Source organism: Amblyomma maculatum, chromosome 1 (assembly GCF_055883805.1).
Source record: "Amblyomma maculatum isolate TAMU_Amacu chromosome 1, ASM5588380v1, whole genome shotgun sequence".
NCBI classification, from domain to species: domain Eukaryota; kingdom Metazoa; phylum Arthropoda; class Arachnida; order Ixodida; family Ixodidae; genus Amblyomma; species Amblyomma maculatum.
The window spans coordinates 315,584,891-315,609,911 of record NC_139344.1 but is presented as its reverse complement, the minus strand read 5'-3'; the positions used below and the strand labels follow the sequence as shown (position 1 = coordinate 315,609,911).

The following is a 25,021-nucleotide window of genomic DNA, read 5'->3' as shown; positions in this document are numbered from 1 at the left end:
GTGTTGTCCTCTTTATACTGCGAGGACTGGCATTCTTGGTTAATTTGAGCACAGCAGAGGCAGCAGTACACTATTGTGCTCTTTTTCAGGTGCTGGGCAGCTGCAGTTTGGCTTGTTGGATAAGGATGCCTGCACATACCACTTCATTTGGGAGACTGCCCATGCATGCCCCAAGCCACGGGAAGAGGACTGTGTCATCGAGCAGGGTGGGGTCAGAATTGACCTCAGACCACTGTCGCGGTCTGGAGGCAAGTCTTTTCTTGCCAATGATTTTGTTGATAACTCTATGATTCAGCCCTGCCTGCTTATAATGGATACACTTCAGGAAAATGCTTGATCATTGCAACACATAAAATTAGTCTCAGTAGTTGATGGCTGTGGGCTTGACCACTGTACTCCTGGAAGTGGCCAGCCATAGGAAGCTGCAGCATCTGTACGTCAAGTTTGCAGGGCATTAAATCATTAGAAAATATGATTCAGGTAGCCAGTATAAAATTGAGTAAAATAAGTAAATTTGCCAAAGTTCATACACAGGGTTAGCATGCAGCAAAACGGATCCCTGTCTGTGATGATTGGTGCAAGTGATGGCAGTAGGCAATTGGCTTTATTTCTGTCTCTCTCTCTCCAGTGATATGTGCAATGTTTATTTCATGTTGCCGTTTTTTTTGTTTTTGTTTTTGTTTGTTTTTTTCCAGTTCAGTTACTTATCTGATTACCATGAGAGCCTTTTTGCTAGTGCCAGGAGCTGCTGTGGGAACAAAAAGCATTCTGATTTGTGCAATCTGTTACATGAAATATGTGTTGCTGATCACTGATTTTAGTTGCGCTGTGCAATGTTTTTTATGAGCTGTATTCTAGTTTAAGTTGGTTTGTGGGGTTTAACGTCCCAAAGCGACTCAGGCTATGAGAGACGCCGTAGTGGAGGACTCCGGAAATTTCGACCACCTGGGGTTCTTTAACGTGCGCTGACATCGCACAGCACACGGGCGCCTTGCTTTTCGCCTCCATCGAAAAGCGGCCACCGAGGCTGGGAATCAATCACGCGTCCTTGGGAACAGTAGTCAAGCGCCGTAACCACTGCGCCATCCCGGCGGGGTGTTTTCTAGTTTAGTGTTGAGAGAAGCATGCCACTGTAAATGATTAAGCCTGCACTGGTTTCTTGTGAAATATAGAAGCCATTTACATCTCTTACTTGTCTAATGCCACACAGGCTTTTTGTGGTAAGAAGTGACTGCACTGCACCACATATTCCCTTGGTCTTGGGGATATAATTATTTTTTTGTGCTTTCCATGAGAGGCTTTGGCTCAAAGGCGTGACGTGTGAATGTGCAGGGTAGCATAGCTAAAATATATTATGGGGCTTAAATGTTGTTGACATTTGCAGGGATAGCACTGCAGAACATTTCTAACTCATGGTGACGAAAGTTGCTTACATGATGTGTTAAAGAAATATGTATGGTGTATCACCTTGCTAATTTGGCTTCAGTGCGCATATTCTAGTTACAGGTAAAGCTATCTATAAATACTCTCTTGTGGCAAAGTATACAAATTTCCTCTAAATATGCCTTGGTGCATAGGACAGTGGTTTGCATTTGGTGACTGTAATCTCATGGCTTGCTGTAGATTGCTTTTATATGCCGGAACTGTGGCTGGAATCAGCACGTCACATTGCGGAGCTGCTCATAGAGATGATCAGTGATTCTACATGCATTGATATTGTCACGGACAACGATGCTTCACAAGAGGCGTTTGCCGAATTTTCGATGCCGTCGCGAAACAAGCACTGTATTTTAGAAGGAGAGAACGCAGATTGTGCTGCTGTGTTTCCGAGAGATCTGTACTAATATCCAGACGATCAAGGGATGGGCGCACATTTTCAACTTCTCCGAACGTAAAAAATTCAGAAACGTCCGCTAAGGCGTCGGCAAATGCGATTGCGGTAGCACGGAAAAGATGGCGGGGTTCGTTCGTGAAGTTAGTCACCAGGAGCTTAGATCGGCCGTTACGCAGATGGATGAGACTCCTCGCTGAGGTGATGCCGTGGGTGAGCAAAAGGGGCTGGTTGCCCTCAGCGACCGCCATTCCGTCACGTAGTTCATCGCAGTTAACAGTCACAAAAACACTAGAACGTGGTGGAATAGAAACGCTCTCGGCAGAAATTCGAAGAGGGGCACGGCTTTGGCGGTCTGCGGTGTCAGTATCATCAGCTTTCTCGGTCGAAAAAGTCACGGTACGCTTCCAGAGATCGATAATGGCCCCATACTCCCGGAGAAAATCGACACCAAGGATACAGTCGCGGAAGCAGTCAGGTATCACAAGGCAGCTGACAACAAACGTGGAGTTGCGAATTTGGACTCTCGCCGTGCACTGACCGCTCGGAGCTACATGTCCGCCAGCGGTTCGAATCTGCGTGCCAGACCATGGCGTCATCACTTTTTTTAGAAGCGCCGCTAGCTTCCCGCTTAAAATCGAAAAATCAGCACCAGTGTCTACCAATGCGCTAACCTTATAGCCGTCGAGGAGCACGGGTATATCCAGCGAGAGTCTATCTTCACGTGTACGAGCTGTCGTCGGGGCCGTCAAGTCGCGGTCGCTCACAGGTCGCGTTGTCGGGGGGTCTTCGTCGCGTCGATTTGAAGCGGCCTCGCCCCCTGAGGTCGCTGTCTTTAGTTTTCCTGGCTCGGACTAGGCGGCCGTCGCTGCGCCATTCCGGAGGAGCTGGGCTGCGAGGATAGTCTGCGTGGAGACTGAGATCGTGACTGTCGTCTAAAAGTTGGCGCCATGCGCTGCTGGGATACGTAGTCCTCAATATCCCGGGGTCGTTGGCCTAAAGGAGGGCTACGCATGTCGATGGGAAAACCCGTCAGTCCCAGTTGTCGATATGGGCACTGTCGATACAGGTGACCAGCTTCTCCGCAGTGCAAGCACAGGTGCTGCCGATTTGGGGCACGCCACAGGTCTGCCTTTCGCTGGGGTGGTCGGCGGTTGTCGATGTACGGCTCGGGTTGGGCTGAATACAGTGAACCTTGGTTGGGTGGCAGTAATTGTGTGGAATCAGTTGGGGGACGTCGCAAGATGTCTGCATACGTTGGCCGACAGGACTCGGTGGAAAAGGATGGCGGGTTAGCAGCTGGTACCGAAGGCCGAAGTGCTTGCTGGAGTTCTTCTCGGACAATACTAGCGACAGAGCCAACCGACGGCTGGGGAGCACTGAAAAGCTTCTGGAGATCTTCACGCAAAATGGAGCGGATGATGTCGTGAAGAAGATCCGGACTAGCCCCGAATGCCGAATGCGGCTCCATGAGCAAAGCGGCGAGTACCGGCCTGTCGTAGGTCGTAGACCGCTGCTGGAGCATCCTTTCCATTGTGATTGCTTCCGAAAAAAACTCTGCAACTGTGCTCGGCGGGTTGCGCACGAGCCCAGCGAACAGTTGTTCCTTAACGCCGTGCATGAGATGGCGCACCTTTTTCTCTTCGGGCATGGCCGGGTCAGATCGTCGGAACAGCCTAGTCATGTCCTCCACGTACATGGTTATGGTCTCGTTCGGCATCTGTATGAGAGACCGTAAAGCCCTTTCTGCTCGTTCTCGGCGATCCGGGCTGGTGTAGGTGTCCAGGATGCAGCGACAGAACTCGCGTCACGATGTTAGGGCGCCTTTGCAATTCTCGTACCAAGTACGAGCGCCATCTTCCAGGCTAAAGAAGACGTTCCTGAGCTTTGCGGCGTCGTCCCACTGATTAAATGCGGCGACCCGTTCAAACTGGGCGAGCCAGTCTTCGACGTCTTCCGTCTGACAGCCGTGGAAAGGCTTAGGCAGTTGTGGGCTCTGTAGAGTGTAGTACGTTGGAGTTTGCATGACAGGTCGAGGTGCGGCTGCGGTGGTGAATTCCAACGGCCCGTGCTCAGGTGGTAGGCCTAGGTTCCTCCGGCTAGCGCGGTGAACAGGAGTGTCGATTGGCGCAGGACCTGAATCCTGGGTATGCGGAGGAGTGTGGGACATATACTGGGATCGATACCCCGCACCTCCACCAAAATATATCACGGACAACAGGGCTAGACTTGACTAAAATGACGGGACGAAGCTGTACCAGTAGGCAAAGTTCGGCGCACAGCACGCGAGAGTCAACTTCAGTGTCCTCTTCTTCCAGGCGCAGCAAGAACATGGGGACACCAGGTGGCAATATTGCTTGGCCTGAGTACAAATTTATATTGTTTGTATGCATACGTGATGGATGTAGCTGCAGTAAAAGCTCGTTAATTCGAACTTCACGGGACCGGGAAAAAAGTTTGAATTATCCGATGTTCGAATTATCGAATGGCCTCGAAAAAAACTGACCAAAACCATTTGTATTGCGGTAAATGTACCGTATTTAGTCACGTAACGAACTCGCTCGCATAATGAACCCACCCAGCCCTGTTCGTGCCTACGAATCTAAAAAAAAAAAAAAAGTAAGAATAATAAATGCGTCAGTCTTTAGCGTGTCCCTCCGTTTCGCGCTGTCATGGTCCACAACACATTTCTTGGCAGTGCGCCAAGATGCTGCGCAGCGATAACGGCGTGTTTATCTTTTGACTTTAGCTCCGGGGAGGAAAGCGAGCTTGGCAAAGTGCCAGCGCTTGTCCGGTTATACAAGCCTCCTTTTCAGTATGTTCGCTCATGCTGGGGTGGGCGGCGCCATCTACTGCCACTCCAATCATCGGAACGAATGGTGCTAAAAGCTGGCGTCATGATCGCGGCTGACTCGCGTGCTTCCGTTGACAACTGATAGGTGGATGGATAGATGGCTATAGCAAAAAAAAAAAAAAGTTTAACCCATAGTGCCCGTCCGAGATCATAGCCTTTTATGGGCATTGGCTGGAGCCGCGCCGGCAGTACTCATCCCTATTTCCAAATTAACATGGTTGGAATTAACGAGTATTTAGTTGCGAGCTACGGAGGTTGCGCAGAAGAGAGAGCAGGCAGCTGCCGCTGCGCGGCCATGCACTGACCTTGCAGCGGCCGCCGTCCCCTCCCTCCAACGCTGCCGGCCGGCCACCACACCAGTCATAGTGCCATTTAAGTTTTACCCACTCGTCCATAGTTTTACCTGGTTCCATCTTCTGTCCCCGTTTTGGATGCGCAGCCTCTAATTATGCCTACCGATCGCAAAGATGTTTTTTTACTTTTTTTTTTTTTTTTTTTTTTTTTTGCCGTGTGATGTGCGCCAAGCCGCCTAGACGCGGGGGCGCGTAGTTCGAATTATTCGTAGCGGAACCGACTCGCGTTCGAATTAACAGGCTTTTTTATACACAGATCTCTATGGAGCTTGGCCGGACCAAGTAGTGTAGTTCGAATTATCCGAAAATTTGAATTACCGAGGTTCGAATTAACGAGCTTTCACTGTACTATAGTACCTGTCGTCATGCTATCGGCAGTCCTGGAATGCCAGATCAATACTGTGCTTACAAAAATAAGAGACGCTTGCAGACCCTGGAACAGGCTGAAGGTAAAAGCTGTGATAATGACCCATATGGATACATGCATGCAAAAGTTTTAAAGCAGTTCTTTTACTTCACAACACACATGTGCTTCACTGGCCCCCAACTGCACATGTGCAGTTAATGTTAGGGACGGGTGCGTGCGACAAATGGCTGCAAAGTGGCTGTAAGTGGCTGTGGATGGCTGTAAAGTGTGCACCTTGCCACTTCACATGAGCAGTTGGCTCTTTGCGGAACCAGATTGCAGCTGCAGCTCCCATGTGCGTTGGTTTTTCAACCAATAGCAGAGTAATATCACAGCTTGTGAAAATGTGGATTAATGCCATTTGTCGATTGCATCATGGCTGGATGCATTGACTTGGTGCTACTTTTTCCCACTCGTGGCTCCTCGCCAGTGGCAGCTTTCGATGGCAGTCGGCGCATTTCTTGTGTTCTAGCAGTTCTGTTTCTGAGGAAAGAGCAAGCTAAGTCGTATGGAGATTTCAGTGTTTAGATCAACTAGAAATGTGTATTTTTATCTCTTGCAGGTGAAACTCCATGGACTGCTCTCGGTAACTTGCCAAGTGACATGGAGAGTTCTATTTTGAGCAATGTTTGTGAGGGCTTGGACAAGACTACTGTGGGAAAGGACTGTGGCCTAGGCAGCACAGTTTGTGTCAAGAGTAAGTAGTCGAAGAAGAAAAGTTCCAAGGCACAATGTAATGTCTTGTGAAGTATTTTCATGGTGGCATGGGTGCTTCTTTGAACTTGTGCATCATGTTTTGGTATTGAAAGGGAAGGAAGTAGGTGTGCGATGGCAGATTTGGGGACACCAGATTTCTGTTCTCACTTATAAGTGAAATGAGATGTACTTGATCAGTCTGCTTCCCATACAATTGATGTCATCCCTCTTGCTTTTGTACTCACCTTTTTACCTCAGAAACTGCATATGACTTGCATATTGAACATGTGTCGTAAGCGGTATTTTAGAAGGATATCTCTTTTGATGTTCATGCGCTTGTATGTGAATCTCATGTTACGGGCCTCTCTTTTCACAGGACTTCATATACTGTATACACGCGTGCAATGGCCGCACTTTTTTTTCCGAGATTGGGGTGAAAATCGGGGTGCGGCGATTACATGAGAAAAAAGACAGCGAAAAAAATTATTTGCGGTGGTACCTGCCTTTATTATTGTCAAAAAACTCTTGTCCTCCTCCGTTAAACTCGTCGGGATTTCAGGCTCGTCCCGTGTCCAAAACATCACTCAAAACATCCAGTGTCCAAATCCACCCATTGCTGGCTTTAAACACGGTAGCCGCAATCCCCTTGCTGCGTGCAATGTCTAGCGCTTTCATGTGCAACATCTCAGTCGAAACAGCAAAGCCGTTGCGCCGCGTCTCCGTCACGTACTCGAGAAGTGAGTCTTCAACTTGTGGAAACATGCTCTGCTTCCCTCGGAAAGCGTGCCTCTGAACATTTGTTTTCCTGAGGGCATCATCTTGAGAGCATCATCGCCGTACACACTTTTCGTCAACGCCGAACTTTCGTCTAGCCGCTCTTTTTCCTTCTTTCGCGTAGTGAATCACTTTCAGCTTAAAGTGAGCGGTATAACTAAAAAAATCTTCAGCTCACGAGCGCAGAACAAATCAGGGCAGCGATGCGTTCCGATTGCGAGATCGCACGTGATATGCTTCGGGCGATCGAGGAAATAGCTGTAAAACAGAGGAGCGAACAGACTTGGATTGGATTGGATTGGATTTGCTGGCCTCACCCTTTGTAACGGTGGGCATCGCTGCGGCTAGGAGCGCCCCCTTTGTAACGGAGGTGGTGGCCGCTGCCCCCATGCTCGAATTTTTTTTTTCCTCAAATATTTTGTTCTTAATTCTTATTGGCAATTCTTCTTCTAACCTTACGCTTCATTTTGGCTTTCACTTGATTTTTGGGCCCCACCTGGCGGCAGTAACCACAAAACGTTCCGTATTTCTTACACCGCACAGTAGACGGCACTGCCCAACTTCCTGAAACTCATGGTGCGGCTTTTACTCTCGAAATTTTTTTAAAGTTTTTTTTCCCAATTTTCTTTCTAAAGTTCGGGGTGCAGCCATTACATGCGTGCGGCCATTACACGCGTGTATACGGTATTTGGTTACAAGTCTTGTGAATGTACAGCAACTTCAGGGTGCCTTGAGGGAATAGCTCTGTACTTCCTGCTTGCCATAAAAACGTAGATGAGTGCGTTTGCAGACCACAAGCTCATGCAATCTATACGACCTGCTTGGCAACAGATCAGCTTATCCAACACAATTGCAAACTTGGCTTTTCATTGTAGGAAGCAATGGAAAGAGTGCAGTCTACGGCATGGAACCTTCTCGGCTTCAGTACGACATGCAAACCAGAACTGCCTTGCTGTTTTTTGAAGGTAGCCTGTGTTGGAATGGCAAGAAGTATCGTTCTATGATCAACTTCATCTGCAAACCGGGTAACGTTCCTTGTTCTTTCTTTGTTCGGTCCACTTTTTCAATGATGCTAGAACTGTCTTCTCTAATCAAATCACTGGTAAGAAGATAAGAAGGCATCCTGATGTCAAGGTGGTGAAAAGCTGGAACAAAGGGTTAAATGCAGCAGGTGGCAGGCAAGATGACATCAGCCCAGTGGTGTCATTATTAAGGCACACTTATGGTTACGAAGGAGAAAGAGTGGAACACATAGGACGAGAAAGAACAGCACGATGCGCTGTTCTTTCTTATTCCATGTGTCGTACTGTTTTCAGTCTTGAATATGATGTACTAACTTTCCCATTCTCTGTCTTATGGAGCTTATTCCTGTTACAACGACCTAGAGGAGGCTAGTGCAGAAATTGCCTTCAAGCCCCAACGTGCCAGCCCTAGCAGATAGAGCTGTGACCCCCAAACCGTGGTGCGAGGTCGCCACTGCGGCAGGTTCGGTCTAGAGGGGCAAACACGAGTTGCATACTCGAACAGGTTTTTTTCTGCTCGAGTACATGGCAAATTATAGCACTCAAATACAACCACCGTAGCGAGCGAATGTTGCGCTCGCATACAGGGTGATGAAATAAAACAACCAAAAGGGGAGCACACACGAGGAGGTGAGAGGAGCGTTCTGCTCTGGCTTTGCGCTCACGGCCCGCAGCTAAGTGCTTACGATGATCGGGTGATGAAGGAGATGGTGGCAGTCTTGCTTACGGCCTCTGCACTGTGGAGCAGTCTATTATGAGGGTGCACTGACCATGGTGCGCTTCACTATCCTCCCCTATTTGCTTTGTCCAGGCCCTTGCTTTGCTGCCGCACATGTTTTGTGGCTGGCAGGCATGCAGCAGCGTTCGTGCACGTGTCCTTCTAGCATGGTTCTCGTAGTGTGCCATCATCATTGCCGCGATCTTGCTGGCCCTGGATTTTCCGCGAACAGCAATGGAGGATTGTCAGAGAATGCCGACCGGCACCAGACTTGAAGATCTTGTTCCTGATGGCAGTGCAGTTAATGTTTGGAGCATGGGCAGAAGTAAGCTCCACCTTCATGAACCCCAGGCGGGCTTCACTGAGAATGTCGGCAACGCAAAAAGTTGCGAAGCTCCTGCCGACACAGTGATGACTTAACTTTGGTCAACAGTGAGTGATAAGGACAGTGTTGCGTTGAAACTTTTTGCATGCCGGTGATATAGTCACGACAGATGAGGCTATGGTCGCAGCAGCCACTGGTGTGGAGAACGGTGACAGCAGCAACGACGACGATGATCCGGAACCTATGCAGGTTGCATCTGACCAGGAGGCTTTGAGAATGATAGATTCCTTGCGGGACTTTGTTTTTGCTAAGAACCTTCCACTGCACTATGTTCAGCAGTTGGACGCCCTGCAAAAAAATTTCGGCCAGATTGCTGTGAAACACAGTACTTACGGATTACGAGTTTCTACCAGCTACGAAATAAAAAGTATAAACTGCCTCGTCCTCATTAAATGTGTAGTTTAATAATGTTTTATTTGTTGTGTCAGCCTAACCCCCTAACCCGGTTATAGTAATTATCGGTTGTAAGTGATATTTTCATGGCGCTTCTGTATTGTTATAAGTGGGTTTGACTCTATATAAAAAGTTGCAGAGAGCTCACAGCCGCCGGTGTCGCTGCAGAAGGCCATGGATGCTGGACAGGAAGGCAGGGTTGACATCCACCGCAGATGACCATGGAGCGAGGGGTGAAAGTGTCATGACCACATGTCTCTTTTAAGCATTCATCAGTTGGCCAGGGCAGCATGAGGGGGGCATGAGGGTGGCGAACAGGCCAGCCAAGCCACGAGCCCCAAACGGCGCCAGGGCGGTCTCTTTGCAGTAGCTTTCGCTGCAGTACACCTTCCCGTTCCACGAACTTTATCTCGCTCACTCCGTGGCCGACCGGAAACTGTTTTTCTTGGTTTCCTGCTTGACAGTGACAGCAGGCTCTGGGTCCAGGAACGCGGCCATTCTTTGGACAACTTGGTCTTTGATGCCGCTGTGGCCGTCGTGGTGTCCGCCGGCCCCACTCTCGGCCGGCTGCAAGGCTGCTTTTTCCCTAATTATTTTTTTGCCCTTTGCTTTTTTTATTTAAACCAGCCTTCACTCGGACTTTTCCAAAGAGAAAGCGCGTGCTTGTTTTGGAAGCAAAATGCACGGAATATCGACACAGAGCAACCAATCCGTATTCAGCACAAGAAATTGCTCTCAGTTATTTATGCCGTGGGCGCAAGTTGTAACGAGGCGCGATGTTCGAATGTCGACCCTTGCCTCTCTGTACAGCTGCCTGCTGACTGGGGAGTACGTTCTCCCAGGGCCGCTCATTCCCTCTATCAACGTAGGATTTGAGATCAGACATGCAACTGTCCGCCGGCCCGTCTTAACTTCAAGTCTGCCAGCCTGTACACAAGCAAAGCGATCTTCTGCCAAACTCGGTACGGTCCTGACCATTTCGGCGCCAGAGAAGCAGAGAACTTCTTACTGGCGTTGCTCAGGACATGATTGTGCCTCAACACTAGATCACCCGGTTTGTGGTGAATTTCTCGGTGAAAGCGGTCATACTGCGCTTTCTGCTCAGCACGAGCAGTGCTCGATTCCATCGTGCTTTGTCCAAAGTCTCAGTCGTCTTCGCGCGCAGCCTGGTCGCGTAGTCGGCGCGTGCCGATCGAGCATTTGGGTTGTTGCTACGAACCTGTAGAGTACGGTCTACGGGGTTCGACAGCTCCCTGCAGAGGTTGAGGGCGGCAGGTGTGTACCCAGTTGAGCGATTCACGGTTGATTTGAGAGCAAAACCAATCTCTGGGAGACTGGTATCCCAGCCACTGTGCGTCTCCGCAAATGCAACTAGCATGTGCTTGATGTTGCGGTTCACGCACTTCGTGGGATTCTCCTGGGCATGGTACGTGGTTATTCTCTTGTGCTTAATGCCGAAGGCAACACAGGAGTCCACAAAGAGTTTAGCAGTGAAGTATGATGCATTGTCCGTTATCAACTGCTTGGGGTAGCCAAACCGTGCAAACACCTCAACCAGCTTCCCCATGATTATGCGTGCCGTCAGCTTTCGTAGTGGGAAAAGCTCCACCCATTTGTTGAAATGGTCTGTGACAACGAGCAAAATGTGGTTCCCGCTCGGGGTCCTGGGAACAGGGCGTGCCCTGATCTCACCACCCTCCCTTGCAGCTCGCGCATAAGCTCTCTGGATAACGGTACATGGGATTCACGTGTATCCCCACAGCCTTAACACTTGGGATGCTGTCACAAGTCTTCCTTGCCATTCCTAATGGCCTTGCACAGGTGATGTGCTGTCTTTCATTTTCCTTTAGGTTTTACTTTTCTTGCTGAATGTTTGTTTCTTGGTTTGCCAGCTCATTTCTCCTCTTGTTTACAGCATTCCTTCTATTCTTAGGCAACCAGTTTGCGTGCCCCTTTCTGATGGAATTCACAACCCTGTACCCCTCCTTTCTTTTCTGGTAGCCGAAGGGTAATAACTGTGTCCACGCTTTCTCAGGTGCGGTTTCGACTAGCCCACAGGTTGTGCGAGAAGTTGAGTCAGAGTGTCTGCTGGAGCTTGAGTGGCACTCTGCGGTTGCCTGCCCGCAAGCGGCCTATGTTGGCCAAGACTGCAGGGTCTATGATGATGCGCTGGGTAAGGCATTTCTTTTTGGGTCCCTTTGAGACTAACTTGTGTTAGGCAAGACAGCATTGTTAGGTTAACCCTGGAGAGGAGCAAAGAGTGTGGTCAGAGGGCATTTGGGAAAATGATGCAAGGCTAAGGCTCCAGCTAGCTATCGACTGCCCTTTGGCAGAGTAAAAAGCATGCTCTTTATTTTCTCTGAACATGTGCTTATCGGGCACACTTTGCAGGGCTCTTGTCATATGTGAAACATTTCACTTTTCATCCTGTAGTATCCACTTGTTGATGATCTGAGTTGAGAAAGGCTACCTTTCAGTCTCGTTACGTCATTGTGCCTCTGCTTCTGGACCAGTGCACATAATTTTTCCCATTGCAGGCTTTGAGCTGAACCTGAACCCTTTGAAGAGTAGCAAGCCATATGAAGTGAAGCACGGCGGGTACAGCTTTTTCCTGAATGTGTGTGGAGCTGCAGATGGCACTCCATGCAGTGCTGGCAGCAGCAGTGCAAATGCAGCGGTGTGTCAGGTATCAATCTCCAGTGGGTGAGTTTACTGTCGACCATGGAACTATTACCTCATCGCACTTCAGTCGACTTCACGATGGAAAAGGTGTGCAGGCCTGCAGGCTGGCACCCAGAGCTCTTGGCTCAGTCATGTAACATTACAGTCGAACCCGGATATATCGAACTCGAAGGGGATCGCGAAAAAGTTCAATATATCGATAATTCGATATACAGAAATTGGCTTGTGATGGCACTTACGATGCGAAAAAACGATACCGTATTTGCCGCGTAATCAACCCACTCGCATAATGAACCCTCTCTCCACTTTTGCGCCCGAGAATTTGAAAAAAAAAAAATGCTTTAAGGCCAGCTCGCTCACATGCAAGCGATTGAGCGATCTCAGCGACGAGCGGCAGCGACAGAGCGAAAAATTTCCAACTTGTTGGAACTGCGTCCCGCTCGCCACTCGAGCCACCACGGCAGCTCAAAACAAGGTTTCTGTGTCGCTACGGCAGAAAACCGCGAGTGTTTTCGCTTGCATGCCGATGGCGCGCGTCACTCCGTTTGGGTCGTCGCATCCACAGCTCATTTCTTGGCAGCGTGCCAAGATGTTGCGCAGCGATAACGTCAGGCGCGTTTATCTTTTTATAGCTCCTCCGGTGGCGGGGAGTGAACTTGGCAGAGTGCCCGTGATGGCTTGATTGCACAAGTCTGGTTCGATTTATCACGCCGCGCTTGGAGCGGGCGTCATGATCGCAGCAGCTGACGGCGTGCTTCCCTTGATCCATAAATGCAAAGATAAACGGCTCTCGCCAAAAAAAAAAAAAAAGCCTGCCGCTTCTTAACGTCCGCAGCCGCCATATCTTGCGCTACGTCGCACGTGCAGCACAACGATAAGAAAGAATGCCTCTCGCAAAAAAAAAAAACAAAAAAAAAAAACAGAGCTGCCGCTTTTTAACGTCCGCAGGCGCCATAGCCACGTCAGCCGCCGCACGCAGAGGGTTCGCAACACACGCTGGAGAAAGCGTCCCACGTCTGTAACGGGCCGAGCTGGCTTGGCGCATGCTGAAGGAGAGAGCTGGGCAAAACAATGGGCACACCCACGCACATGGCTTGCAAACGTCATGTGTTGGCGCGCGGGAAACGATAACTGCAGATGCGCACTGCAGATGCGCGCGCCTTTGGCGAATGGGTGCGGCGCTGTCCAGAACTGTTCCTTCTCATTCCTTCCGCGCGTGGCTTGAAACGTCACGCGGCAAACGGCCAAGAGTGATGCGATCGTCTTTGGGGAAGGCACACTTTCCAGTGCGTAGTGCGGAGTTCGATATATCGAACGACCGGTGAAATTGAGTTCGATATATGACGCGGCTTTCCTATACTTTTACATGGGATCTTCAAGGGGATATTCCGTGAGTTCGATATAACCAAAATTCGATATATCCGGGTTCGATATAACCGGGTTCGACTGTATTCGCAAATTTATATACAGTCGAACCCGGATATATCGAACTCGAATAGGATCGCGAAATAGTTCGATATATCGATAATTCGATATACAGAAATCGGCTTGTGACAGCACTTACGATGTGAAAAAACGATACCGTATTTTCGCGTAATGAACCCACTCTCCACTTTTGCACCCGAGAATTTGAAAAAAAAAAATAAAAATGCGTAAAGGCCAGCTCGCTCACATGCAAGCGATTGAGCGATCTCAACGACGAGCGGCAGCGACAGAGCAAAAAATTTCAAACTTGTTGGAACTGCGTCCTTCTCGCCGCTCGAACCACCACGGCAGCTCAAAACAAGGTTTCTGTGTCGCCGCGGCAGAAATCGCGAGCGTTTTTGCTTGCATGTCAATGGCGCGCATCACTCCGTTTCGGTGGTCTCATCCACAGCTCATTTCTTGGCAGCCTGCCAAGATGCTGCGCAGCGATAACGTCCGGGCGCGTTAATCTTTTGGTAGCTCCTGCGGTGGCGGGGAGCAAACTTGGCAGAGTGCCCGTGATGGCTTGATTGCACAAGCTACGCCGCGCTTGGGGCGGGCGTCATGATCGCAGCAGCTGACCGCCTGCTTTCGTTGATTCATACATGCAGGATAAACGACTCCCGCAAAAAAAAAAAAAATGTTGCTGTTTAACGTTTGAACAGCACAACGATAAGAAAGGATGACTCAAAAAAAAAAAAAAAAAAAAAGCAAAGACAGAGTTGCCGCTTCTTAACGTCCACAGGCGCCATAGCCACGTCAGCCGCCGCGTGCAGAGGGTTCGCTACACGCGCTGGAGAAAGCGTCTGACGTCTGTCTGAAAACTGGCTGAGCTGGCTTGGCGCATGCATAGCGCGGGCTGAAGGAGGGAGATAGCTCGGGAAAAGAATGGGCACACCCACGCACATGGCTTGCAAACGTCATGTGTTGGCGCGCGGGAAACGATAACTGCAGATGCACGTGCCGCTGCTCAGACCAGCCGTCGCCGAACTGTTCCTTCTCATTCCTTCTGCGCATGGCTTGAAAACGCCACGCGGCAAACGGTCAAGGGTGATGCGATCGTTTTTGGGGAAGGCACACTTGGTGCGGAGTTCGATATATCGAACGACCGGTGAATTTAAGTTTGATATATGACGCGGCTTTCCTATACTTTTAATGGGATTTTCAAGGGGATATTCCGTGAGTTCGATATAACCAAAATTCGATATATCCAAGTTTGATATAACCGGGTTCGATATAACCGGCTCGACTGTAGTACATCTAAGATGGATTGGTGCGATGGAGACTTTGCAAATTTAAATAAAATGCTTGCTAATAAATGAACTTTGAATACACTTTATATAAAAAGCGTAAGCTCTGTTTACACTTTGTACATAGTCAGCCAAGTGGGTGAGAATAGTAAAGAACAAAATTGCTCCCGAACTGAATGAACTGAAAACAAAAACATAACATCAAGGGCAGTCTGCTTGACAGACGACAGGTACAGCCTTCCAATCGCTAAATAATATTGTGTGAGCATCAATTCAATCTTAGTGTAATGCGAACTGGTGATATCAACAAGAGCTGACCCTCGCACAAAATACATCAGTTTCAGCCTTTTTGTAGTGCGACTAAGATTTTACTTTTCAGGAACATGGTTGCCTGCTTCGATTTCATGCAATCTGTACATCTGTTCGCAGGGGGTCTCTGATCTTTCTATTACTTTTAAGCCCTGCTGGTGCAAGTTGGGCCACAACACGTGCTGCGTGCGGCTAGAAGGAAGTTGAAATGGATGTAGAAGGAGAGATGGAAAAAAATGGTGTGCATCGCAGCAACTGTGTCTGTTGAAGGGGTGATGGAAATTTCTTTAGCCTGATGTTATTGCTGTGGGTTGAATTTCTATAGCTGATTGTGCTGTGGTCTGATAGTCAAATAAGTATGAATGTTTGATGACAGGGCTTTAAAGAATGCAGGAGCTATAAAAAATTTTTTGGGACCGAATTTGTGATTGTTTTAGAGGAAATTTGTACCTCTAGAATGATCACAAATTGACCTTCAGAGTTGTGGATTGGGAAGGTTGCAGACAAAGAGTTCTTCCCACAAAGGGAAAGTAGACTTCCGACATTGTGTGGCTTTATGTCATCAGTGCAGGGTTGTTTGGTCATTCTGGTTGCAGGCGCTTCTGGTCTCTGGGGCAGGCCAGTTCCAAGCTGACGTACGTCGATGGCATGCTGAACTTGACATACACGGGTGGCACACCATACAATGACCCTGGCAAGACACCACGCTCGTCTATGCTGACCTTCCTTTGCGACTACGAGGCTGGTATAGGCCAGCCACAATTCTTGGACGAGGCAAACCGCACGTATGCGTTTGCCTGGTACACCAGCTATGCCTGCCCACCCTCGTCCTTTGTGGGCTGCGTGTACAGGGACCCACACACTAACATGAGCTATGACTTGGCCAGGTGAGTTCAGTGACCTGTTATAAAGCGACAATTCTGATGCTTGTTGTCATGCATGCCATTAGAGCTTGCTCTTAGCACTCTTTTTGGACTCTGCAGATGTTCTGTTACAGAACTGTTTTGTAAGCATATCTTGTCTGCTTCGTGAGTAAAAACGTTTATTCGTTTCTTGGTTGCTATGGCAAGTAATGGAGCAAGTAAGAGCATTGGTGGTGAAGGTGTAGAAGACTGCATATTGGAGGAGGTTTTCCAACTCCTATTGTTGAGTGTCCAGTGTACACAAAAAAGTGTTAGAGCAAACATACAGTGAATCCTTGGTAATTTGAAGATTTTGTGCCATCCCATATTTTCCAATTTAAATTTTACTGTATAATTTGAGCCAGCAGCCTCTGTCTACCCGGTAAATTCCTGGTGCTTTGCGGAAATGCCAAATCTCAATTATGACTGAAGCTTGGTGAAGTGATGACCTTCTGGAACTGTGAGGAGACACCAGTTAGAGATGCCTGTGGTTGATAGGTGAAGCGCCTGAGCCCCGTTACTCCCAGCATAACAACTAGTCCTTGATATGGTTTGCAGACTGCTAAAGTGCATGGAGAAGACATACTAGTACTTGCTGTACCACAGCTGGGGAATACTGGCTCCAAAGCCATGTGGGCTTGGCAAAGAGAAGAAAACACGGGACTGGCACCGTTTTCTTTTCTTAGCGCCCACCATACCACCATGAACAGCCTCCAATTCACCGAACTTTCCCTTCTGTTGCTCTTGGCAACTTTGTCAAAGCAACGTTGAGCTAACCTGCTGGCATCGTAGCTGCCTCTTAGCAGCATCACTGCATGCCCGGCAATGCAACTGCTGTTGCTCTGTGCCCAAGACAGGTTTACTTCTGTATGCCATGGGAGTAGTGTGCACAGTTTCTTTGTGTGGTAGGGCTTGGCTCAGGCTAATCACCTGCATCTCTGATTAAGTAATTTCTAAGTTCAACCCATGAAAGTAATACTTTACAGCAGCACTTTTTCACGTGTGTCCTATATTTTTCTGCTCTGCTTGGTTAATTCGAACAATTCTTAAGGTATTTTTCATGGCTCCAATGATTTGGAGTTACTGAGGCCTTACTGTATTACTGTGCATCTCATTTAGCCTGTCAGAAAGTGTACTACAGTGCAGTCCACTTATAATGATATTGAAAAAAAAGAGCGTGCCCACATATTTTTCCATGCATGTAGGCTTACCTACTTACCAGCAGGGACTGAATCAGATCGAAAAACGTGGATCATGAAGAACACTGAAAGTGTTATTACAGGACACAAAAACTTCCATGATATGACATACGCATGCTTAAAAAAGTCGGAAATTTGCTCTCGCTTGAGCGACAGCTAAAGCTTGACAATCGCTGTGGGCATAGTTTCCAGTAGCGTGTATGATGGCGGCAGTCCTTTTACGTGTACGAGACCAGTCAGCAACTGAATGAACTGCAGGACATCCCCAGCCCTGATGTTAAAATCAAGTGCGAACCTTAAAACCCTGCCGGAAATTCCGATGAATCTGCTGTTTTACTCTAAAAACTATAGTCTTCCTCGGTTGTCTCCATCTTCCGCAGACGCACAATCGACGATGGTGTGGTGATACGGCCGCGGGACAGGCATCGATTGTGTTTAATATTGCGCTCAATTCCTAACCGCATGCAATACACCCTCCTGGATTCAGCCACGCTAGTCTGATACTTTTCCGTTTTCAGTTTTCGCATTATTCTCTTCTTAATATTTTATTATCAAAAATTCCAACAAATTATTGTGGTTAACATCTTCCGGGTGGCCAGAAAAGTATAATTGTATCCGATATTCCTCTAATAGTTGAGCATTATATTTTTACATAGGGGCAAGCTCAGCCTTCTGTATAATTTATGTAATGCTTGTTTTTATGACTAAACTTTCTTCTTAAAAAAAAAAAGAAAAGGGAAAACATTAATCTCAAGAATTTGACCATTATAAGCGATATATCGCTATATCTGGTATCGTTATAAGTGGACTACACCGTATACCGTAAAAACCCGCGTATAGTACGAACCCGCGTATAGTATGAGGTGCAATATGAGGTAGCGAAAATGGAAAAAAAAAAGTTTTCACCCGCAAATAATACGAGGGAAGAAGGCCTTTATTTTCACAGCATCTCGTTTTCACTCGTCGTCCGTTTCAGTGTCAGAAGACAGTGAAACGTCTGACAGTTTGTCGGACAGCTCTTCCCACAAGAACTCGTCCTCTGTGCCGTCCAGTGCATTGGAAATTGCACACTTTTTAAACGCCCGAACGATGACCTCCTCAGGGATGGTAGCCCATGCGTCCGCGATCCACTTGCAGAGGACTGCTGGAGAAGCCCTCTTCAGTCGCCCCGATGGAGTCACTTCGGGGTCTCCCGACCTCATCCACTCAGCGTAACAGCGTTTTACGGCGTCTTTAAAAGGCTTGTTTATGCATACGTCGAGCGGTTGCAATTGCGATGTCATCCCTCCTGGGATGACGACGAGCTCAGTGCGAGATTCGCGTAGCAGTCTCTTGACAGTCTGCTAGGTGGCAGCGGAAGGCGTCCAACACAAGGATTGACGGTAAACCGAGCAGTGCTCCAGGCCGCCGACACCATACGGACTTTATCCAATCCAGGACTAAAGTCTCGTCCATCCAACCTTTTTCCTGGCATCGGATGACAACATTCTTGGGAATCTGCTCACCTTTTGGCAACGTTTTCCGCTTGAACACTACATAGGGTGGTAGCTTGCGGCCATCCGCAGTGCACGCCAACATTACGGTCACCCGTGTTTTTTCATTTCTGCTCATACGCACACAAACTTGCCTGCTACCTTTTTCATGCACTGTGAGTGCAGAGGGCATGTCTAGGTACACCGGAGTCTGATCGGCGTTGCTGATCTGGCCCAGCGGAAAGTTCACATTTTTTCGCAGTGATATAACGTACCGCTGAAACGCCACAAGCTGCTCCTCATAGCTTGCGGGTAGCTTCTGGAATATTGACGTCCTTCGACGCAACGAAAACCCAGCGCGGTGCATATACCGAGACACCTAGTGCCTACTGGCTTTGAAATCGCTCCGTGGGATGTTTTTTTCCGCTGCGATCTCTCTTGCCTTTGCTTGGAGCAACTCGATGTTCACAGGCAGATGTCGTCCACGCTGTTCCTGTACGAAGGAGGTCAGGCCTTGCTCAATCTCCGGATATGCTCCGTTTTTTGGCCCCCGGAAACTTCGTCTTAGGCCAGAGCACGCAAAGAGGGCTTCTTTCTGTTTTCTCCATCCACGAATGCTGCCCTCGGTGACGCCGAACTGTCGCCCTGCCGCAGAATTTCCGATGGTCTCAGCTGCTACTATTACTTTTTTTTTTTGAAAGCAGCTGAATATTGCTTCCGCGGACCCGACATTGTCACTGACATGCGCACTTCGCCTAGTAGCCTAGTCGATGTCCAAAATGGCGACAATGGCGACGCATCAACAGAGTACAGTGTTCTAGAACACTGTAAACAGAGAAAGAAAGGTAGCTGATGCCACCACTAGACGGCGCATCCTTCGTTGCGAACCTTGATGATGATATTTCCGGGCTGTAACGAAACAAGAACTACGAACTTGGGGCTGAAAATTTTGGGACCCGAATATAGTACGAGGCGGAAAGTTTACATCCTAAAATTTTGAAAAAAACCTCGTACTATACGCGGGTTTTTGCGGTATTGCTTAGTAGCTGTTTACTGCATGTTTTGATTAATGGTTGTTCAGATTTCGGTTGCACTTTTCTGATAGTCATTTTGCTGTCACCTTTTTACTAGGCTGAACCAAGTGAATCCTGGTGGAAACTGGATAGCTCAGCAGGACGAAGTGGACCACTCGGTGGTGGCCTTCCTGAGCATATGTCGGCCACTGAGGCACCCGTTTCCAGGCTGTTCCTCCAACGCAGCTGTCTGCATCATGCACTCCTACCACAATGGCACGGTGAGGCTGTCCACCCTTGCTCCATTTTAGATTGCACCCCTTCTTAGATTGCATGTTAATAAAACACTCCACCTGCCATCCGTGATAGGTAGTAATGGAGGCCTGTCAAATTAATTTTGACCATCAAAGGTTCTTTGCTTGTGCTGACATAACACAGCAGCACATAGGTACTTTTGCATTTCGTCTCCCATTAAGTTAAGGTCGCCGTGGCCCTGATTTAATGCAGTTTCCTTGATCTCGATAGGCAAACACTGTTGCCACAGTGGCGTGTGTTTTAATTTGTTTCAAATCTGAGTTCCGCACTCGCAGTCACTGGTTTTCCTGTTGTCTGTGGGAACAGCTTGATGAACTAGATGAAAAATGCCCTAGTGCTAGGATTTGACATGGAGTTCATGCTCAAAGGGATGGTGTGGGTGCAGTTGGTTCGCAGCCGTCTGCTGCAGCCTCAAGGCTCAGAAATCTAGTTCATAAACTGATGCGTGCAAAAGCACATTATGGTTTGAACTTAACAAGGGAAAGCTCCAGGAGGTGATTAGAGAGCTGTGGTGTGCATTTTTTTTTTACTACACTGGGCTACCAGTGGACCATTTCGCTGGGGTTGGGAGAGGCCAGTTGTGTGCATGCGTCATTACCAGTCATTACCATGGCAGCCGGAGAGCAGCAGCAGGTGCGGTATGCGCTTTGCCGTCACAGCGGCTGCGCGCCCGCTCCACCATTGGAGCTGCGTGTGACGTCACGCTGATGAGCAGTTGTGCGTATGTGCCAATACCATAGTAACCAGAGAGGCTTCACAGGTGTGCTGCGCGCTTCGTTGCCGCCTCGCCGCACGCTGCTCTCACCCGAATTGTGTGTTGGATGCGCAGCATTGTGTCTGAAAGGCAGAGATGACACAGGCAGCTGTATCACAATGTTTGACGTCGATGCAGAGGAGAGTCCAGCCGCTGCTAAATGGCAGTATAGGAAAGTGAAGATTAACTTTTCTGATCCTAAGGTTCCGGTTGGCACTTGTCTATTCAACAAAGAGAGAATGAGCGTAAGAAAGTGAAGAGAGCAGCGTAGGTGCCCGAACAGAGAGAGGAGCGGCTTGCCATATGGAGATGCCAGACTGCCGAGCATAATAGTCTGTGCATAGCCGCAGAGATAGCCAATGGAGTGTATGAAAGAAAAGTTTGACTATAATTAGTTTTGGACTCTCATATCTACACTAGATAATGGGGAACTGCTATAAACTTTGTATATCAAAGAGACTCTACCAAATCAAAATACTGTATAGGCAAAATTGAGATCGCTGCATGCTACTTCACAGATCATTGGGTAATCTTTGTCTCTGTTAAACAAAATAAATAAAAGATATGTATACCCAATGTCTCTCATTGCTAAATATACAGCGACCGCAACAAGCTCAGCCAGGGAAACATACCTCTCGCTACGTATATCCTAGCATAGCTGAGCTAAGCCACTGTCAATTTTTGTTTATTTTGAGTATCGTGCTGTGATGCACAGACATTGCACTTAAAAAAAAAAAAATTGATAGAAGGTTTGATTTCTCCAACCAATGTAGTATTGGGAAAGCGTCCAAATGTCGGCTGTCCCTGCATATTAAGAACTTTCTGACCTAATCTTTGTTTTGTGGAACCTAAGTTTTGGGGGTGCCCAAGTCTGTCTTAAGCGTGGTATTAGGTTGAGGCTCGCGTGCTCAGCCCACCGCTGACGCCAGTTGTTAGGTTTGGGTCGCGTGTGCCTGAGTATCGCACCGCTGCCAGCAGTTATTACATGCGGGTCGCGCGCCCCTCGGTAGCGTTGGCCTGGCGGCTCCGTGGACGGCGGACGGCATCAACGGTTCCAGCAGAGACGAGGCGTCTTCCAACGAAACAACAACCTCTACTACAACATCGTGAAAGAACGGGCAGAGAAGCTGACCCGGAGAGATTACAGACACTCTCACACAGCTGGTGTCTAGACGTCAACGTAGTCTCTAACTCAGCGGAGTCGGCGGCTGCTTTTTATAGGTTTTCCCGTTCACAGGGAAAGGGTAAACTCTCACAGGAAATGGAGCGCCCAACGTGTCTGGGCAAGATGGGATGACTCAATCGCAAGTGGTCCGAACGCATCTCCTCCACCTCCTGCAGACGGGCGAGGGCGGCGCACTCTCCCACGAGCTCCAGGCTTGGCCGGCGTTTGCACACACACGCACGCACACACATTTGGTGCGTGGCAGGATCACGTTGAGACTCGCCCGCGGGAGGAAGCGTTGCGCGGCCGATGAACGGCGCCGAAATGGCCGATCCGCTCGCGGTTCTGCCTGTTGCTATGCGGTGGCCGCGTCAGCTGTCCCACTTGTCGGTGGAGAAACGTAACAGTGGGTTGACCCAATTTTCGAATTGCACACAGTCAGGTTGTCAATTTTCCGCTTGTCATACAGCCTCTCACCTTTAACGCACCGTAAGAGGGCAATGTGACAGCGGTGTGTTTGGATCCTTTGTGCATGTGTGGGAGTTGGTGAAAACTCCAATATGCTGTGAATAGTTCGAGCAAATGGCAGTAAAACAGAGATTTCAACCCAAGAGAAATTCCTAGGCTGAAATCTGCTCCATTTCAAAGGGCTTCTTCTTTTATTTTTTTCCATCCTATTTCTGCAGAGGTTTCGCACAATGTTCGTTCTTGGATTTGACTGTTTTAAGTTCTGCTCTTGCACTAAAATCTCCCGCAAGCATTGCTGGGCCTCTGCATTGTTGTATGTGTGCGTGTATATCTGAAATGTGAATTTATGTTGGATTTCATTGCAGACCAAAGTTGTCGTTGGAAATGCTGGTCAGGCACGCCATGCTCCTCAAAACATTTCGCAGCATCTGTCGCTCCACTATGACCAGGGTGACCCATGCCCTTTTAAGAAGCACACAAACTACTCCACCCTCATCAATTTCATCTGTGACCCGAACCAGGTGAGTTCAAAGTACCTACATTGATGTGCCACATGCTTCTAGAGTTGTACTGGGTCACATTTTGACATGACAGCATTAAGGTTTCTATGTTGCAGAAAATCTAGCATAGTCGTGCCCTTGGCCATGAGCGAAAGGTCTTAATGGAACAATAAAATTCAGGAATAGGTCAACACTGTTTGCATAACACCAATTTTTTTAGGAAATTAGGGAGGCTCTTGTAACCAAAGGAAAGGCCACGAAGGCTTGTTGGTTCAAGCTGAATGAAAATGAACCAAGTAATTGGACAGTGCAAATGGGACCTAATAATGCTATCACATTCTTTTCTTAAAGGCAAAGCTTAAGCATCCCTAGAGCTTTTTCACTGGAGCACCACTCTCGGTTAATGTCAGTGGGACGCAGTCAGAAAAGTCACTAGTGCCAGAACAAGGTCATTGTGGCACAGTTTGCTCATTTTTATCCTTTTTGTGCGAAAGAGAGGAAATCTGTGTAGTATCCACTACATTATTCTTTTTTACTCTTTCGAGACCACCCCACAAACTATCAAATGACTGTTTTTAACGCGCTGCGAAACGCAAAATTCTGTGTATATGGAGAAGCTCTATGTAGGGAAGCCCATTCCTGCAGCTGCTCATGTGTAAAACTGGTTGAACTAGAGTGCATGTAATCAGGACGGAAGCCCATTTAGCATGGCATTACAGTCGAACCTGGATAGCTCGAGTTTTGGTTATATCAAAATCGCGGAATATTCTCTTGAAAATCCCATGTAAAAGTATAGGAAAGCTGCGTCGTACATCGAACTCAGTTTCACCAGTCGTTCGATGTTCGATACATCAAATTCCGCTCCACGCATTGGACTGTACGCCTTCCCCAAAGCCGATCGCATCACCCTCTGCCGTTTGCCGTGTGATGAGTCAACGAAATCACGCGGTCAGCTGCGATCATGACACTGACTTTTACCGCCGTATTCACAAACACGCCTTCACTCGAACTTCTACTCCAAGCGGCCCTCGAGGCCTGCTTTTCGTTTCACAAAGCAATCTCCACTCGAATCGCTCCTCCAGCGGCAGAGAAAACTTGAGTTTTCTCGAGAATCTCGAGTCTGGGACGACGCTACCTCGGCCGCTCCTCGACCGCCACTCCGCTTGTAAACATGGCCGACATCGCATCGCTCGCTCGCTGTGTGGAATTCGTTCTACCGGTATACCAAAACGTTTCACGAAAGAAGATAGGACAAGGATGCACCGAACCTTTCGCTAAAGCATCAGCTGAGAGTGACAGTGACCCGGGACTTCTGGCACGCTATCGTTTTACGAATGTGGTCATGGCTAGCCTATGGCCGTCCCTGCCGCTCACGCCAAACATGGATAACCGTGATCAGCCACCGACGTCTGTGTTGTTTGATCGTCGCATCGTCGCACTGCGCGTGTGTGGCGCGGGCACATTTCAATAAGTCGTCACTGGATAAATGGATAACCTTTTCGGAGCCCACAGAGTGCAGAATTGAGGCGCGATTTGGCCAAATGGTGAGCTCGCCCGCGGCCGGAGTCGAGCTGCAGCGGCGCACTTTCTGTGGCTCGCCCTGCGCGCTTCCGCAGACAGCGCCGAACTTGTGGGGGAACAGCGTGTTGTATCCAGCTGGTGAGCACCGGAGGCGTGGTGGGATTGTACGGACATAAATGGCTTGCCCGTCGCCCGAGGGTACGTAGTACGTCTGCGGACGCGCGGCCGGCGCGGCGCTCTTGAGGGAGCGCGTTGGTGTGCTCTTCCTACGGAGGGATATTCGCGTCCGACGAAGAGCATGGCTTTTCAAGCACGTTTTCAATTAGGGCTCCTTACTTGTTTGGAAACCGCATGCGGCATTTTCTTCTGGAGGGTCGAATTCAGCGTGCATGAGCTGCAATTCGCTGCGAAGCAGCACGCATGTTTAGCCCGCCTCCGAGCAGGCGGAGGAGTTCGCGGCTTGTATTTTTTTTTCCTGCAATGTATTTTGACGCCGGGCAATAAAAAAAAAAGCATGGTAAAAAAAAGTCAAGAGGAAAGTATAAAACAGTTGCATCTTGCCTGTACTCACTTAT

General features: G+C 48.6%; 1 protein-coding gene across 1 annotated transcript in view; it reads left to right on the top strand.

Moving 5' to 3' along the window:
- Positions 1 to 25,021, top strand: part of Lerp (lysosomal enzyme receptor protein) — a 164,809-nt gene that overhangs the window by 30,614 nt on the left and 109,174 nt on the right. The window contains exons 8-15 of the mRNA XM_084605664.1: positions 90 to 248; positions 6,007 to 6,141; positions 7,790 to 7,939; positions 11,468 to 11,605; positions 11,970 to 12,135; positions 15,734 to 16,024; positions 19,842 to 20,004; positions 22,791 to 22,946. Coding sequence (XP_084461790.1) covers positions 90 to 248; positions 6,007 to 6,141; positions 7,790 to 7,939; positions 11,468 to 11,605; positions 11,970 to 12,135; positions 15,734 to 16,024; positions 19,842 to 20,004; positions 22,791 to 22,946 — 1,358 coding nt within the window. The remainder of the gene's footprint in view (positions 1 to 89; positions 249 to 6,006; positions 6,142 to 7,789; positions 7,940 to 11,467; positions 11,606 to 11,969; positions 12,136 to 15,733; positions 16,025 to 19,841; positions 20,005 to 22,790; positions 22,947 to 25,021) is intronic.